Here is a 15491-nt window from a genome sequence, read left to right on the forward strand (position 1 = left end):
CTTTGAACCGTTCGTGTGCTGGTGCTGCTGCAGGTGTGGGGCTCCCCAGGTGCGTCGGGTTGGCCTTCAGGTTTTTTACGCCACCTTCGCTATAACCCGGCCAGGAGAGACGGAGGGAGAGGCCTCCTCGCGCGCGCCCCACTTCCCCTTTGAATGCCGGCGGGCAAAGCGGCAGCCTCGTCTAAAGCCCCTCTGTCGGCGGCGGCGGCGGCTCCTCCTCAGCTCAGCGGAGCGGAAGGCAAGCGCTGCAAAGAGCGGCCTCAAGACCGGCCCGCCTCTCCGCCGCCCAGACGACCGACTCTCATGGCCCTCTCTGAGGCCCAGGCCTGCGGGAGGCGGCTGCTGCTGTGGTCCCCACCGAGGGTCATCCTCTTCGGAGACTCCATCACTGAGGTAATTCTCCCGAGGGGTGGCTTCTCCTCCTCCTCGCCGTCAGCGGTTGGGAAGGCGGGTCACGACGACGAAGGCCGGCCCAGGGGCCTTCGTCTGCTCTTACTCAAAGCGTCGCCCCTGACGCCTCGCCGTAGGGCCTTGTCCTACCCCACTTCTGCTTCCCCCCCTCCCTCGTGTTCCCACCATTGAGAAGCAGAATTGTAAGGAAGGAGGAGAGCGGGCAGGGAAGCGGGTTTGGTTTCTGTGCAGACACAGAAGTGGGGTCTGGGGTGGGGAAATCGCCTTTGTTGTTGTTGTTGTCGTCGCCATCTCAGCATTGTTGTTATAATAATTTTGAGGTTTCAAATATAGAATAAATATTCATAAATGCATACCTATCTAAATATATATGAACCATGTGTCTGAAATAGTATGGGAGAGCAATCCTGAAGCCATGTTGACACTCCCAATGACCTCAAATACTCCTCTGCAGTAAGGAAGGCAAATGGGGAAAGCCTTCCTATTGTCTTTTGGCTTGCAGATCCTGTCTTAAGGGCACATCTGTGTATGAATAAAGTGAGCCTGTCTTAAGGGTGTATTTGTGTATGAATAAAGGGACGCAGGTGGCCCTGTGGTTTAAACCACTGAGCCTAGGACTTGCCAATCGGAAGGTCGGCAGTTCGAATCCCCGCGACGAAAGCACTTCAAAGTGCAAGTAGATAAATAGGTACCACTCCGGTGGGAAGGTAAACGGCATTTCCATGCACTGCTTTGGTTTCGCCAGAAGCACCTTAGTCATGCTGCCACATGACCCGGAAAATTCTCTGTGGACAAACACCGGCTCCCTCAGCCAATAAAGCGAGATGAGTGTTGCAACCCCAGAGTCGTTCGCGACTGGACTTAACTGTCAGGGGTCCTTTACCTTTTTAAAGTAAGCCTGTGACCTGGACTCAGGAGCTAAAGTATTGACCATCACAAAAGAATGGCCAGACTGCCCAGGTACTGCCATCAGTGACCACTGTCAGGTATCCTGGCAGGTAGGATTTCTGCTGTAGACCCCTTCTTTCTGTGATGTATGTATGATGTATGATGTTTTAGCAGGGTGGACTTGGGCTACAGGGTAGGCAATACCAAAAGTCTATATAAGGGCTTGTGCGTTACTGTTCAGGGTTCTCCTCCCTCCTGTGTGTGGTGAGTGGGGACCCTGTTGCAACAGTTCCTTTAATAAAGATCAGGCTTACTAGCCGCTTTGCTTCTCAATATACTCTGCTTGGCCTCTTTCTCCTACGGATAGGGAACCCACTTAAGGACTCTATATGAATACCCTATAAGGGAAAGGGAGCAGATTTGGGCCCGGTCTTATTCAACATCTTTATCAACGACTTGGATGATGGACTCAAGGGCATCCTGATCAAATTTGCAGATGACACCAAACTGGGAGGGGTGGCTAACACCCCAGAGGACAGGATCACACTTCAAAACGACCGTGACAGATTAGAGAACTGGGCCAAAACAAACAAGATGAATTTTAACAGGGAGAAATGTAAAGTATTGCACTTGGGCAAAAAAAATGAGAGGCACAAATACAAGATGGGTGACACCTGGCTTGAGAGCAGTACATGTGAAAAGGAACTAGGAGTCTTGGTTTACCACAAACTTGACATGAGCCAACAGTGTGACGCGGCAGCTAAAAAAGCCAATGCAATTCTGGGCTGCATCAATAGGAGTATAGCATCTAGATTAAGGGAAGTAATAGTGCCACTGTATTCTGCTCTGGTCAGACCTCACCTGGAGTACTGTGTCCAGTTCTGGGCACCACAGTTCAAGAAGGACACTGACAAACTGGAACGTGTCCAGAGGAGGGCAACCAAAATGGTCAAAGGCCTGGAAACGATGCCTTATGAGGAACGGCTAAGAGGGCTGGGCATGTTTAGCCTGGAGAAGAGGAGGTTAAGGGGTGATATGATAGCCATGTTCAAATATATAAAAGGATGTCACATAGAGGAGGAGGGAGAAAGGTTGTTTTCTGTTGCTCCAGAGAAGTGGACACGGAGCAATGGATCCAAACTACAAGAAAGAAGATTCCACCTAAACATTAGGAAGAACTTCCTGACAGTAAGAGCTGTTCGACAGTGGAATTTGCTGCCAAGGAGTGTGGTGGAGTCTCCTTCTTTGGAGGTCTTTAAGCAGAGGATTGACAACCATACGTCAGGAGTGCTCTGATGGTGTTTCCTGCTTGGCAAGGGGTTGGACTCGATGGCCCTTGTGGTCTCTTCCAACTCTATGATTCTATGATTTTTTTTCTTATAACATTATCATCATCATCGTTGTTGGTGTTAGTTGATTGTCCTGCAAAAAGGTTGCAGAACAACTTAACAGGATTTAAAATCACAAGTATGCATTTTTGCACAAATTTGGCAAGAACGCATGCAGCATGTTAACACATGCAATAGCAGCTACAGAAAGTTTCAGCAGCTGCAGTTAACACCAAGCAATGTTACTGGTCTTCATCCAATAAAACGTGGCGGGAGGGGGGAGGTACATTTTTACCTGGTGCCCCAAAGTGCCATTGAAGGCCAAGCTGAGTGTGAGAGGCTGGGAGCCACATCTGAAATGGTTTAGCAAGTGGAATTTAAAAGGCAGACACAGTGAAGCCTGCTTCTTGTACAGTGGTACCTTGGTTTAAGAACATTCCGGTTTAAGAGCGATTCATTTTATGAACCATGCAAAACCGGAAGTCGTGTCCCAGTTTGAGAACTTTACCTCTGTCTAAGAACGGAATCCGAACGGTGGAAGGACACCGGCGGCCGGAGGCCTCATTAGGGAAAGCGTGCCTCAGTTTAATAACAGTTTCGGTTTAAGAACAGACTTCCAGAATGGATTAAGTTCGTAAGCCAAGGTACCACTGTATGTGGATTCAGCCTTGGTGGACTGGGGCATCTGTTTTCGAAATGCTAGTTTAAATACAATGGCAACTGCCCTGGGCTGGCTCAAGGTTGAGGCCTCTTCTCTTGCCACTGCAGTGCAGGTAAAGATAAGCGGGGCATCCTCTAAACTCTCCAAGCAGTGGCACCGTGCAAAAGCAACCATGGTGTTGTTAATAACAGGCTGCTGTTGCCAGACCCCATGCCCTTTATCCGTCTTTACTCTCATAATTTACAAAATTGGCATACGAACACAAAGATTTTTTGAATGTTCCTCCATGGAAAGGAAAGCAATCATTTTCTGCATTCATCCTATCATTCGTTCATTATTTGCTTATTTGCATTCTAAATCTCCCCTCTCTTGCCTCACCCCCCACTGAGCTGTTTGCAGAAATTGGTGTTAAAAGGGTCCCTACCATCAGGCTTACCATTTAAAATTGTGCAACACACAAGGAAAAAAGGAATAGGAGGGTGGAGGAAAGGTAGCGCTGTAGGGTGAAGCCTGGGCTAAAGCTTTTTGAAACATGCAAAGCTGCACACGTGGGAGGGTTCAAGAAAGGTTTTGATGCTTGGTTCTGTTGATTGCATTAATTAGCCTTTCTTTCTTTCTTTCTTTCTTTCTTTCTTTCTTTCTTTCTTTCTTTCTTTGTGTATGTATCTATTTAGTGCCTTGGGAGCAATGCTAGAGCAGCAAGTTACCAGGTAAGAAGTGGTACTGCGTCCTAGCAGATAGCCTTAGCTGATGTACCATATTTTTCTGTGTATAAGATGCCCCCAATTTTGGGGGAATTAAGAAAATACCTGTGTATAAGATGAGCCCCAATTTTAAACCTAATTTTTTGGTTAAAAAAAACCCCATGTCTTATACACGGAAAAATACAGTATATTGTTTTAACAGCAAGCCCAACTTGTCTGTGGAGTGATGAAAGAGCAACAGTACCACAGAGACCAGAACGTTAGGGAGAGTAGGCAGGAATGCATTATTTGGTCCAGTGACGTGCGACTTAAATTAATTTTGTTAAATATTCATTACTTTCCTCTTGTTTAGTTTTCCTTCCAAGAAAATGGATGGGGAGCCTCACTTGCTCACCGCTTGGCTAGGTAAGACATAGTTAATGTTGTGTTTCAGCTGGGTTTTAAAATGAAATATCTCAGGTGTTTAGGAAGATAATCTGAAAATAATTATTCTTTTGAGAACCTTCATTTGTTTGATGCATAACATCAAAACCCCTGATAATTTTGTTCTTTTACTTCTTAATTCTGAAGTTTATTGGAAACATTTACTGAAAATGTAAAGCCTTGGTTTTTAAGAAGCAATTGCTTAATACTAAAAGGAAGATAATGCAAACAAAGCCTGCAATCACATAAATCAGGAAATGTGAGAGAATTCTGCCTGTAGATACACAAGTAAACACACATGCTGTGAAAATAGGGCGTTCTGTTTTAACATTGTGAAATATAGTTTACTGTGAGGAGTGGAGGAAAAGAATATAGATACTTGTGCAGGTGGCTAACTAGTCTTCCACATTCAGAGCATGGTATTATTACAGGATGACATTTCTTTCCATATATACTCCTTTTAGAAAATGTGATGTTCTGAATCGCGGACTCTCTGGCTATAACACAAGGTGGGCAAAAATTGCTCTGCCAAGATTGATCAGCAAAGATTCTGATGCTAAGAACACTGTTGCTGTAACTGTCTTCTTTGGAGCCAATGATGGTGCTTTAAAAGGTCCAGTATAGTTTTACTCTCCCCTTCCCATTCTTTTTTTCCAGAATGGTTCATCAGGTTGCAGTAGAGTAGACATGTAATTTCAGATATTTGAGAGTTAGCATTTCAAACACTTTATTTTTAAACGTATTTTTTAAGGGTTTATGTGCGACCTTTCAATAAGAAAATATATTTTCTGAGCAGCATAGAAATAAAACAAAATACTAAGTAAAGCAGCAATGAATTTTGCATTTATTTGTTTCTATGGCCAAACATACGGCAAATTCCAGGCCTTGTAACACTGGTAGCTTCCTATACACTTAGCTCAGTGCTTGAGTGGTAAACTAGAGCATTGGAAAGTGGGACTAAGCAGACACATTTAATTATGGTTTAAAAGTGCAACCCATGCCATGTGAGCACTGCACAGCTTGCAGTTACTGCTGCCAGGAGTGTGGGCAATGTTGAGTTATCAGCAGCTGTTAGCCATGGTGGCGTCCCAAGAATGCCATTGTATTCAGGTCCTGCTTGGCCTGTCATAGGCATCTGGTTGGCCACTGTAAGAACAGAATGTTGAACTAGATGAGCTCTTGTCCTGAGCTAGCAGGGCTCTTATGCTTTGACGACAAGAAGGGAATTGAGCACAAGATAAAACCACAGACATTTGTGGACATTTGTGGGTGTTGGATATCTACTGAGTGCACACCTGTCTCGCTTCTGCAGGCACTATTGATTCTAGGATTGCTTGTACCAAGGTGAGAGGCAGAGCTGGGTAGAACAATGAGAGGCACTCATGACTGCAAATCTCCCTCTACATTCTGCCTGTGTTTGTGCGTGTGTGTAGGAAGAGAACAGGGCTGTGCTGTCTCTGCATGTAGTTTGTGCCTATTCAGTTCATCTCCCTCTAACTAATAGTGTAATATTTGTAAGCAAAAGTAGAATTACATTTGCTTAAAGTGATAATTTATCGTATTTCTTGTCTTGTCTCAATAACCCCGGCTCAGTATTTATTTATTCAAATTGTCTCTATTCCACTCCATAGAAAAAAATAATAATATTTTTTTAAAGAAGTTGTCAGAGTGACTTAAATATATCTACACAAAAGTACAGTCCTTGCCCTCAGGCTTACAATCTTTAAAAAGACACAACATAAAAGGAAAATGGGTTAAGAGGGAGAAGATAAGCACCCTCAGGTTATAACGTCTTAGTCACAGATTGGCCAGGAGGAGCCCAAAGTTGTTGGTTCAGCTACACCAATGGAGTGACCCCACCTCCCTTCCCTTTCTCTATTGAAACCCCATGTAATGGCTGCTGGCAGGAAATAGTGGTTGGAGGAAGGAGCCTGGCTTCTCTGCAGAGCTGGTGTTGGTCCTGCATCCCTTCTTCCCCTTCCTCTTCCGCAGCTTGATGTAATGTAAACATATAATTGGTTTATCAATGGGCATGGATGGACACATGGCCCATTAGAGCAATGCAGGCGGGAAGGTAATGTGAACCATCTTACCTAAATGTAAACTATCATGCCTGAACAGATGTGAACCCTAAACAGCATGTGCCACTGGATGAGTACGCTGACAATTTGAAAAGTATTATACAATACCTAAAGTCTGTGGACATTACAGAGGATAAAGTAATTTTGGTGACGCCACCACCTCTGCATGAAGCAGCTTGGGGAAAAGAGTGCATTGCCAAAGGTAAGAGAGTTTTTATCTCCTCTCATTTTGGATTAAGAAAAGAAAATAGTGTACCTAAGCTCTGAACACTCTAGTGGTCAGCCTATTACATGTTCTATAGGAAGTAACTGTCTTAAGTGACAACTGGTGGCCATTGCTGTGTGATCATAGAACTGCTATGCTATGATTTAAATGCTATAGAAGCAAAGCAAAATGTCTTGATTAGCTGATGCTTCTGTACAGCAAGAAAATAGACTTAACACATTTTTAGTATTGTGGCAATTGGGAAGTGCTATAAGTTAATTTTCACTAGCCTGCTCACGTGGTCTCTGCCAACTTTGTTCCATCATCCATACCTCACTAAATTGAAGTGTGTGTGCATCCAACACCTTCAAAATAAGAATGAAAACATGCAGCATTGTGGATGTAAATCTGATTATTTAAAAAAAAAACAACCACCATCCAGCGGTAGGTATGTGAACAAAAATATTTTGCTGTGTACTGGGTTTCCAGGGGTGGAAAACTAAAAATCCTTGGGGCCTCGCTGCCCAGCCCACCATGTCCCTTCCTTGCCCTCTCCCAAGAAGGTTTTAGGCTTGCTAAAAGCATCTTGTGGAGCCACTGGAGACTTTTTTCAAGCAGCTGGAGTGTGTTTTCCAAGGGGAAGTGCAGGCAGGGAGGGCTTGAGAACAGCCTGGTTTTGGTACCCATAGCTAAGGGTAAACTGCTGTGGGTCCTTTCCACACTTGAGTTTATTTCTACTCCAACTTTCTAATTATACATGGAGTGTTCAAGGTACATTGAATCATAATATATAGCATCAAGTCATTGCACAGCAGAAATCACAATAAACTAAATTAAATTTCAGAAGATGTATAAAAGCAAACATAGGTCAGACCAAAATGGGAGCAAAGTTGCCCACATGAAAAGCTCGGATATTACTTCAGCAACCTGACTTACCCTAGCAAGTGTTCATATTGACATGCAATTAGGCATATGGATCCTTGAAGCCATATTCAAATTATATTTGGATGTGGATTTAAATCATAATTGTGCTATGAAAGCAAGAAGCAAAAATCTAAAGCCCTCCTTTTGTTGACCTTGCCCCCTCCCTGCCAACCCCCAATTCTCAACAGGTGAAAAATTAAACCGCCTCAACTCTACCACAGGAGAATATGCCAAGGCATGTGTTAAAGTAGCCAGTGATTGTGGCACTTCCATCATTGATCTGTGGACACTTATGCAAAAAAATAACCAGGTATGACCCCATTTATTGATTGATTGATTGATTGATTGATTGATTTGATTGATTTGATTTGATTTGATTTGATTTGTTGGTTGCTTTATGTTGGGCAAGACAACCCAAAGCAACCTACAACCAAACCAATCTCTAGACATTTTAATAGTGAGTTTTTACAATGTTATTAGAAACAATGTGTGAATTTGGGACACTCATTAAACTGAAGCAAAGGTTGATTCAAAGGGCCCATGCCGTGGTTCTGTAGAACAGTAGTAGCTTGCTTAAATGTATTTGGCTTTCATTTCCTTCTAAAAAGTCACCAGACTAGTTTGTTGTATCTTTTGAAAACATCCGTTTTAGGACTTTGGCTGCTACCTCTCCGATGGACTTCATTTATCAGCAGAAGGAAACAATTTTCTAGCAAACCAGCTTTGGTCACTCCTGGAACAAAGAACATCAGCACTCCCTGTAATGCTTCCCTACTGGCGTGATGTAGATCATCTCAACCCTGAAGCTAGCCTTCAGAGGAATCTTCACGATTTATAAAAGTTATAAAACAGTGGCTGCTGGAGAGAAAACAGCAGGTATCTTTAAAAATACAAAAAAAATTTTCCTATATTTTTAGATTGTCTGAATCATTTCAATTTTTCCTCCTAATTAAACAGTGGCATTAAGCTGTAGCAGTGCCTCAAGCTATACTTAAGGTATATTTAAACAAATCCAGTAATTGCAGTGACCAACTGAACTTGAAGCTGAGTAATTCCATAGTAACTGTATCATTTATAAGCTGCTTAACACAATATTTTGTGTTTTAGCTAATATTATTTGAACTCCTATTGACATTGAGCTACTTGTGTTTACTGTCTTGATCTTTCCTACAAAAATAACGCCACAAGTAGTTTATATGCTCTTCTTATTGTGACCAGGCTTTTTCCCCAGACTTTTGGCAGCAGAACCACTCCCATATTCAGTCCCAAGGTTCACACCAGCCAGGACATGAGGCAGGTAGAAGCCTGGAGCTGGCATAGCAATTGGAGCTGATGTCTCTTAAGTCATAGCAGTGGAACCAGCTCTGGATCATAGGTCATCTCAGCTTCTTCCCAGCAGGAAGTTCACTGACATTAGTGGGTAGGATGGGGAAAGCAACACTAGCATCACTCCACAGCTGGAGGCTGGTGGAACTGTACCTATGCCCATAGCAGATGAGCAGGTTGAATGTCAAGTTCAGGAGTCGGCAAGGCTTACCTGGCATGGGCCGGATCACCTCTGCGGAGATTCAGTGCAACGCCAGAAATCGCATCTGCGCATGTTCATGGTGCTGGAAATCGTGCCTGCACAGAAGTGATTTTCGGCGTCTGCGCAGAAGCAATTTCCGGAGCCACGGAAGAGAGTCCCCCGCTGTGCCTCTTTAGCGCAGCATGGGGGGACTCGCTCACCGAACAGGTGGCTCAGTTTGGGGGTGGCTCATGGGCCGGTTAAACAGTCTTTGTGGGCTGCTTCCAGCCCATGGGTCTTAGGTTGCCAACCCCTGGTCAAGTTGATCACTAGAACTGAATTGTAAGTTGTAATTACCGTAATTTCAGATTACTATCTCCAGGCAGCACATAAACTTAAGAACTTGCCTTCCAGGTTTACTAGTTTTCAACAAATTCATTTCTTACATTCTTTAAATTAAGGGAAGTTTATATTTTGTCATATTTCAATAAAAATTCAATTGGAAAACAAAAAGTAAGTTTTGAGTTTGTCTGGAACACTCATGTCACACTGTGCTCTTTGACGTTTTTGTCCTATTCAAATATTCAAAAAACTTTTGAGATATTTTACGCAGCATGTAAGATTAGTGAATATTTCTAGCTATAAAATACAGGTATCAGTTTATTTAAGGCAAGCAACCATTTCCCAGACACCCACATATTTGCTTAAAGCCTGGATTGCCGCCTTCAGCTCTTCCCTTTGTGCTCTTTGGTTGCATACGGTTGGATATAATTGCCCTATCTATGTATTTTCTGACTGCAAGTGGCTATTTTATTCAGAGAAATGAGATCAAGGCATGGTAGTAGTTACAGACTTCTGTTTTCAGCAGTGTTGCTCTTTTGCTAGACAAATAAAGGAAGTGAGATACAGCCTAAAAGAGGGTTGAAAGGTGTTGCTGTAATTAAATGTAACTAGAGAGGCTCTCTGAGCTGACAGCCTCCTAGTGGCTGTGTTCAGACATCATGCTAAACCACAGTTTAGCATGTTTTCCTGACAGGGTCTCCACTTGCTGCTTTAGTTCAGCCATGAGGAGTTCAGAAGCTTTTCTTTCTATTTTTGCTTAAGCACAACTTACATTGTCCAAACTGACAAAATTGTGGTTACTGTTGACATAAGTAGTAGAGCAAAAAATTATATTCTGAACTCCTTGCAGATATTGGACAATATGGGTCAGGGCAAGGGGAAAGCATAAGAGCTCAGTGTCTGCTGTGACTTGTTCCTATCATGCTTTATGATTTAATATGACTGATAAATTGGGCCAGTGTCTAATTAAAAGTTTAATGTGCAAACCAACATTAATCCCACTTCATAAAAAACTTTGGCAATAGCCATCACTTAAATCTGGGAACTGAAATAATTTAGTGGGATTTTATTGGAAAATGGCAGATAACATTAAGTTGTGGCAGTGCCAAAATTCTATTTCGGTCGCTTATCTTTAGCATACAAAATGCTGGTGTTAACCCAACTACTAAAATGAAATACTTCATCCTAGTCAATTTCAGAATGCAATAAAAAGGGAAGAACAGTACCTGAACTCATAACTAATCCATTCTTTGTTTATTACAGGCAATCATGGTAATATACCTTTGATTAAATCACACCTCTACAGAAGGTGCATTTACTACAAAGAGAAGTCAGCTTGCACACAGCGCTTTTAAGGAGAGGTATAAAAATCACTTTATTACATTGTATTGGGAGTTCACTTCTCACACAAAATTTTACTGCTAAGTAAGATATCTAAAATCAGACTATAGATACAAATACCAAAAGGGCACAAGTTCAAGTATTAGTGCAACAAATATCCATGAAAAAGACACATTTGTCACAGGTTTGGTTGATCTGATATGAAAAAATACAAGTCTTTCATAACTGAGGATTATTTTTTTATACTTTGTTGGCTTTTGATGCAGCTATTAAATGTGTACATTTTACACAAATTAATGTAGGACATGATTATGTTTGCAAAATAGTTATTTAAGCAGTAACACCACTTTTTTCGGTCCATGCATTTCTATAGTCACAGGCCCCAATATTGAAATCTCCTGCCAATTTATAAGGGGGGAAAAACTTTGCAGGGTCTCAACACCACCCCCAACTATAAGAAAGGGTAGGAAGTGACAACATGAAGGTGTTATTGCTTACAGATCTCAGGAGGTGTCCAAACCGTCCATATATGACAGGCTGCTTGGGGAGGGGGACAGGAACTCTGTTTGGACCTCACCCCCTCAAACAAGCAAAAAACTGTATTCATTACACATCTATATGCTTTCATGACATCTCCTTTCTAGATGTGTATCACACGAAAGCCACAATCAGCAGCACTATTTTTAATCAAATTTTGGCAGGCAGCAATTTGCTAGAATAAAATTATCTCCCCACACAGCTGAAGGAGTAAAGTTTCAATGCACATTTTTTACCCACTTGGTTTTGTAGAAAAAGGCCATCATCCATGACATTGTCATGTGCCCTTAAAGCCCTGCTGAAATAAATGGAACTTTAAACATTGCTTAGGTCTCTACTAGCTTCTGGTCAAAAATTGCATAATTAAAAGTGCTGTTTCAAATGACCATCAAAACATTTATCAGATTTGCTGCGTTACCTTAAACCCCCCATAACACTTCAAAAGTCTTTCTTAATTTAAAATGTTCACCTCATTTTTCCATCTTAAAAGAAAAATACTGCTGAATGCTGAAATACAAGAAGGTAAATCACTACATATTGGGGCTTCTGTATTCTAAAAAATTTGCAGTGCTGTTCAACTACAAAAAGGCACATTATAAAAATACGAAGAAACAATTGGTATTAGGCAGATTATGCCTCTATGCCACAGGCTGAAGGAAATGTTCAAATCAAGACTACAGGGAAAAAATTCAAAAAGTTTCAGTACACTTGAGTCTGTGTGTACATGGCACTCACACTGAAACTAAAGAAGATCATACACATGGCCAGCATCTGCAGTAGGTCACTTCCTTGTTTCTGTTTTTCAATACAATATATACACATACAAGATATTTCTATAATGAAATGGCTTTAGTTCATCAAATTGAACATGATTTTTGCACATCAGAGCCAACAGCTCCAAAGGCAGCTAGAGACTAGCATTCCGTTTCTTTGCTGTCCACTCTGTGTTGGCGTTGCAGTTTGAAGGACGATGCTTTCTCACTCCTTGTGACAGGATGATCTGTAAGATCCTCAAATGACTTGGCAGTTGTGCTGTTGTTTGGGAAAGGAACCTTATCAAAGCAATCATCATCCTCCATGTGAGAGTCTGTACTAGGATCCTCTTGAATTGTGTCCATTCTTTGATGGTCCAGTTTCGGAACCACTGCTGCCACAGAGACTGGTGCAATAGGCTGCAGGGGCTGGAGCCGGCTAGTCGATGGCACGGCAGGAGGCGGCTTGATAATTCGAACAGAGGCCGAATCCATGCTGCTCAACATCTCAACGTTCTGCAAGGACACAAACAAGCAGCACAGTTATGGAACAATACTGGTGGCCGAAAACACAGTGCCAGACCTCTTCAATCTCTGGGCAAGCTGTCCACAAATGCTCTGTAGCTAAGGTGGCTACCAGGAAGTACTAAGATTCAACACAGATGGCAGAAGACTGACTAGCACTACCAATCCCAGAATTCTGGCAGATACAAATCCTGGCATCAATAGTGGCAGAGGAGCAAGTCACTTTAATAATTTTGATTTACTATGAACTGTAGGATCTTGAAGTAACTTTAGTTTCATTTCTTCAATATTTTTTTAACATGTTGGAGGAGTATGGGGTATAGATGATTTGGTGCTTGGAACTTTCCATCTATCAATAACGGTAGCCGATTCAAATAAAGTAGAATCCAAATAATGAGAGTAGACAAGTGTAAATGCCCTGGAAACAGGAATTCCTAGTACTACAAAACTGGAGCATTCAGCTGAACAGAAAGCAAGTTCATGACTTAAAAACGAAAAGATGTATATACCACAATTCTACAAAACTTCCAGCGTGGTTTACCAAAAGTGTATCAACTTCTGGAAGATACATTTATTCCATGGAAATTTGTTCATCCTAACCATCATGAATAGTTCTCAATACTGAGAAGTCTCTGCAAGCCTGTCACATCTGTTTTGTAACAAATAGGATACTGAAAACATTATTCAGCAAAAAGCAAACTTACACTGGGGCCAAACAGAGATTTGGTGTTCTCTTCATACTGCCGATCCAGCTTCTTGTCCTATTAAAAAGAGGGAAATGTAACAAGTCAGCTATGGAAGACACCCACCCACTCCGATTAACTTCAGGGTAGAACTTTCCCTAAATGTTTAACTACCCACTATCATGAGTAAAGCTCAAGTATATTCACCTGCACATTGTGTTTAATAAATGAAGCAAAATATAAACACCTCTCTTTAATTTCTGCCCACACTTAAATTAAAGGCATCTGTTTCATGAGGTTTGTAATTGAAACTTACCACGCAGTGTACAAGAATGCTTAGAGGAATCCAAAATATTAAGGAGAATACAAGCACAGATCCTACTATGTTGTCTGCTAAAAATTTTCCTGTAAAAGAAGAGATACACCCAATTTCAGAGGCAGACAAAATATATTTGGGTCCAGTGTTAAGAATTCTACAAATATTTTTCAAGTGGTAGCTAGTTCATCTGATGTCACAGGATCATATAATTTGATCAGTAGATACAACTCTGAATGGCTTGTTTTTAAATCAGAGTAGAACCACTGAAATGGACTAAAGTTGATCAGAATGAATTAAAAAACCTAAGAAAATGTTTATGAGTCCAGCTGATCAGCTGATTATGACTTAGTTGGATATAATGGTTTATCTTCAAACTGTATAAATGTTACTGTATTTCCCAATGTTGTGGAATTGCAAGTGAGCGCTCTCTTAGTTCTCCAAGACTTCTGTGGGTGTTCTTGTTTTTAATTAAAACTATTTCAATTCTGCCCTACAACAATTGATCTTTTTTACTGCCATTTATCTTATTACCTGCCAACTTTCAAATAGTAGGATTGTAACTCTGGAAATCTACTTTACCTGTGCTGAGGGGGAAACAAGTTAGACACAAGCAAGTTAACTGGCCTTAAAAAAGTGTTTTTACATAACTTTAGTGAAAGAGATTCTACAATGTGTTTCCTTTCTGTGACTTAAACCAGCTGATAGTTTCATTCTCAGAGACTACTCTGAATTCTTTTCTTAACTAAACATGCAGAAATCAATTAAGTGTGACCAAATTGTCTTCACCATATCAGTATTGGATCTAACATTCTAAGTATTTTAATCTGTACAGTGCCATAAGCATGCTGCCGGCATGAAATAAGCATTTAATAAATAACTCAGCTAAGCCAATTGATGAGCTTTATCTCCACAAATGTAAAATATACTTTAACTTGCTAGTAATCAGTTTCATTGGGTGATGCTGGGTTCCTCATACTATGGGAGGGAGTTCTTTCATTGACACTTTATTCCGTGCTTTTATAAGCTGAAGATTTGTTTTCAATCTGAGCATTATAGAAGCATGGAAGTGTCCCTCCCCAATACCAGGACCCAGCATCACCCAATGAAATTGATTACTAGCAAGTTCAAGATTGGGGGGGGGGGAGTTATTGATTCCCTCTATGCTAATAGTGAACCCAGTCTCCAAACTGCTGCTTTATGTAGCCACTGAGATGATATCAGAAGACTTGGAGGAGCCCCAAGGTTTTCAGAAATAAAAGAATACAGAAACAAACAGGAGGGAACCACCCCTCAAACACAGTCCAATGGAATGGAATGGAATGTTCGGGAGTAAAGCACAGCTGGCTGAAAGTATGCCACACTGCAATGTTGTTTGTTACACTGAACAAGTGCATTGCATGTACACATCAATTCAGTCATTTGTGGTCACAAGATGTGGTGGTGGTGGCTACCATTGGTTTAGGTAGCTTTTAATTTTTTTAAAGACAATTTCAGGCCCATCAACAACTGTTTGCCAAGATAGGCAAATTTGAAGTCTTGTGTCCAAATTTCCCTTGGAAGGATTACCCCCCCCCCCCCCGTGACAGCCATCTCCTTCATGCTCTGCTAACAAACTCTCACCAGATAGATCCCAGCCTGACCCAAGCAAGGCAATGCTTGATTTCTTCTACTCAACATATACGTGTCTAGAAAATAAACCTTAAAGCAGAATGGGCTACACAGTTCAACTACAATATGCAAAGATGACCTGTGTTCGTGTTGTGTTATCAAGGTCACTTAAGTATTCAGCAATATGCTTTGTACTGCCATACAAGTTGTATTGCACCCACTTTCATGAGATTTGATCATGAGGCCAGAAGC

General features: G+C 41.6%; 2 protein-coding genes across 3 annotated transcripts in view; one reads left to right on the forward strand and one right to left on the reverse strand.

Annotated features, from left to right (window-relative positions):
- On the forward strand, window positions 1-14130 carry IAH1 (isoamyl acetate hydrolyzing esterase 1 (putative)). The gene is made up of 7 exons (XM_083730785.1): window positions 1-393; window positions 4345-4397; window positions 4880-5028; window positions 6537-6698; window positions 7814-7935; window positions 8278-8501; window positions 10738-14130. Exons 1-6 carry the CDS (start codon window positions 154-156, stop codon window positions 8461-8463), a joined length of 912 nt encoding a protein of 303 aa, XP_083586911.1. The 5' UTR covers window positions 1-153; the 3' UTR covers window positions 8464-8501; window positions 10738-14130.
- The window catches only part of ADAM17 (ADAM metallopeptidase domain 17), a 25166-nt gene continuing 20498 nt past the window's right edge, over window positions 10824-15491 (reverse strand). For both annotated transcript variants that reach the window (XM_083730212.1, XM_083730211.1), the window contains exons 17-19: window positions 13629-13717; window positions 13334-13390; window positions 10824-12620 (exon numbers count right to left, since the gene is read on the reverse strand). In XM_083730212.1, coding sequence (XP_083586338.1) covers window positions 12267-12620; window positions 13334-13390; window positions 13629-13717 — 500 coding nt within the window. In that variant the 3' untranslated portion in view covers window positions 10824-12266. The remainder of the gene's footprint in view (window positions 12621-13333; window positions 13391-13628; window positions 13718-15491) is intronic.

This window comes from Podarcis gaigeae (assembly GCF_964106915.1).
Source record: "Podarcis gaigeae genome assembly, chromosome: 3".
NCBI lineage: Eukaryota > Metazoa > Chordata > Lepidosauria > Squamata > Lacertidae > Podarcis > Podarcis gaigeae.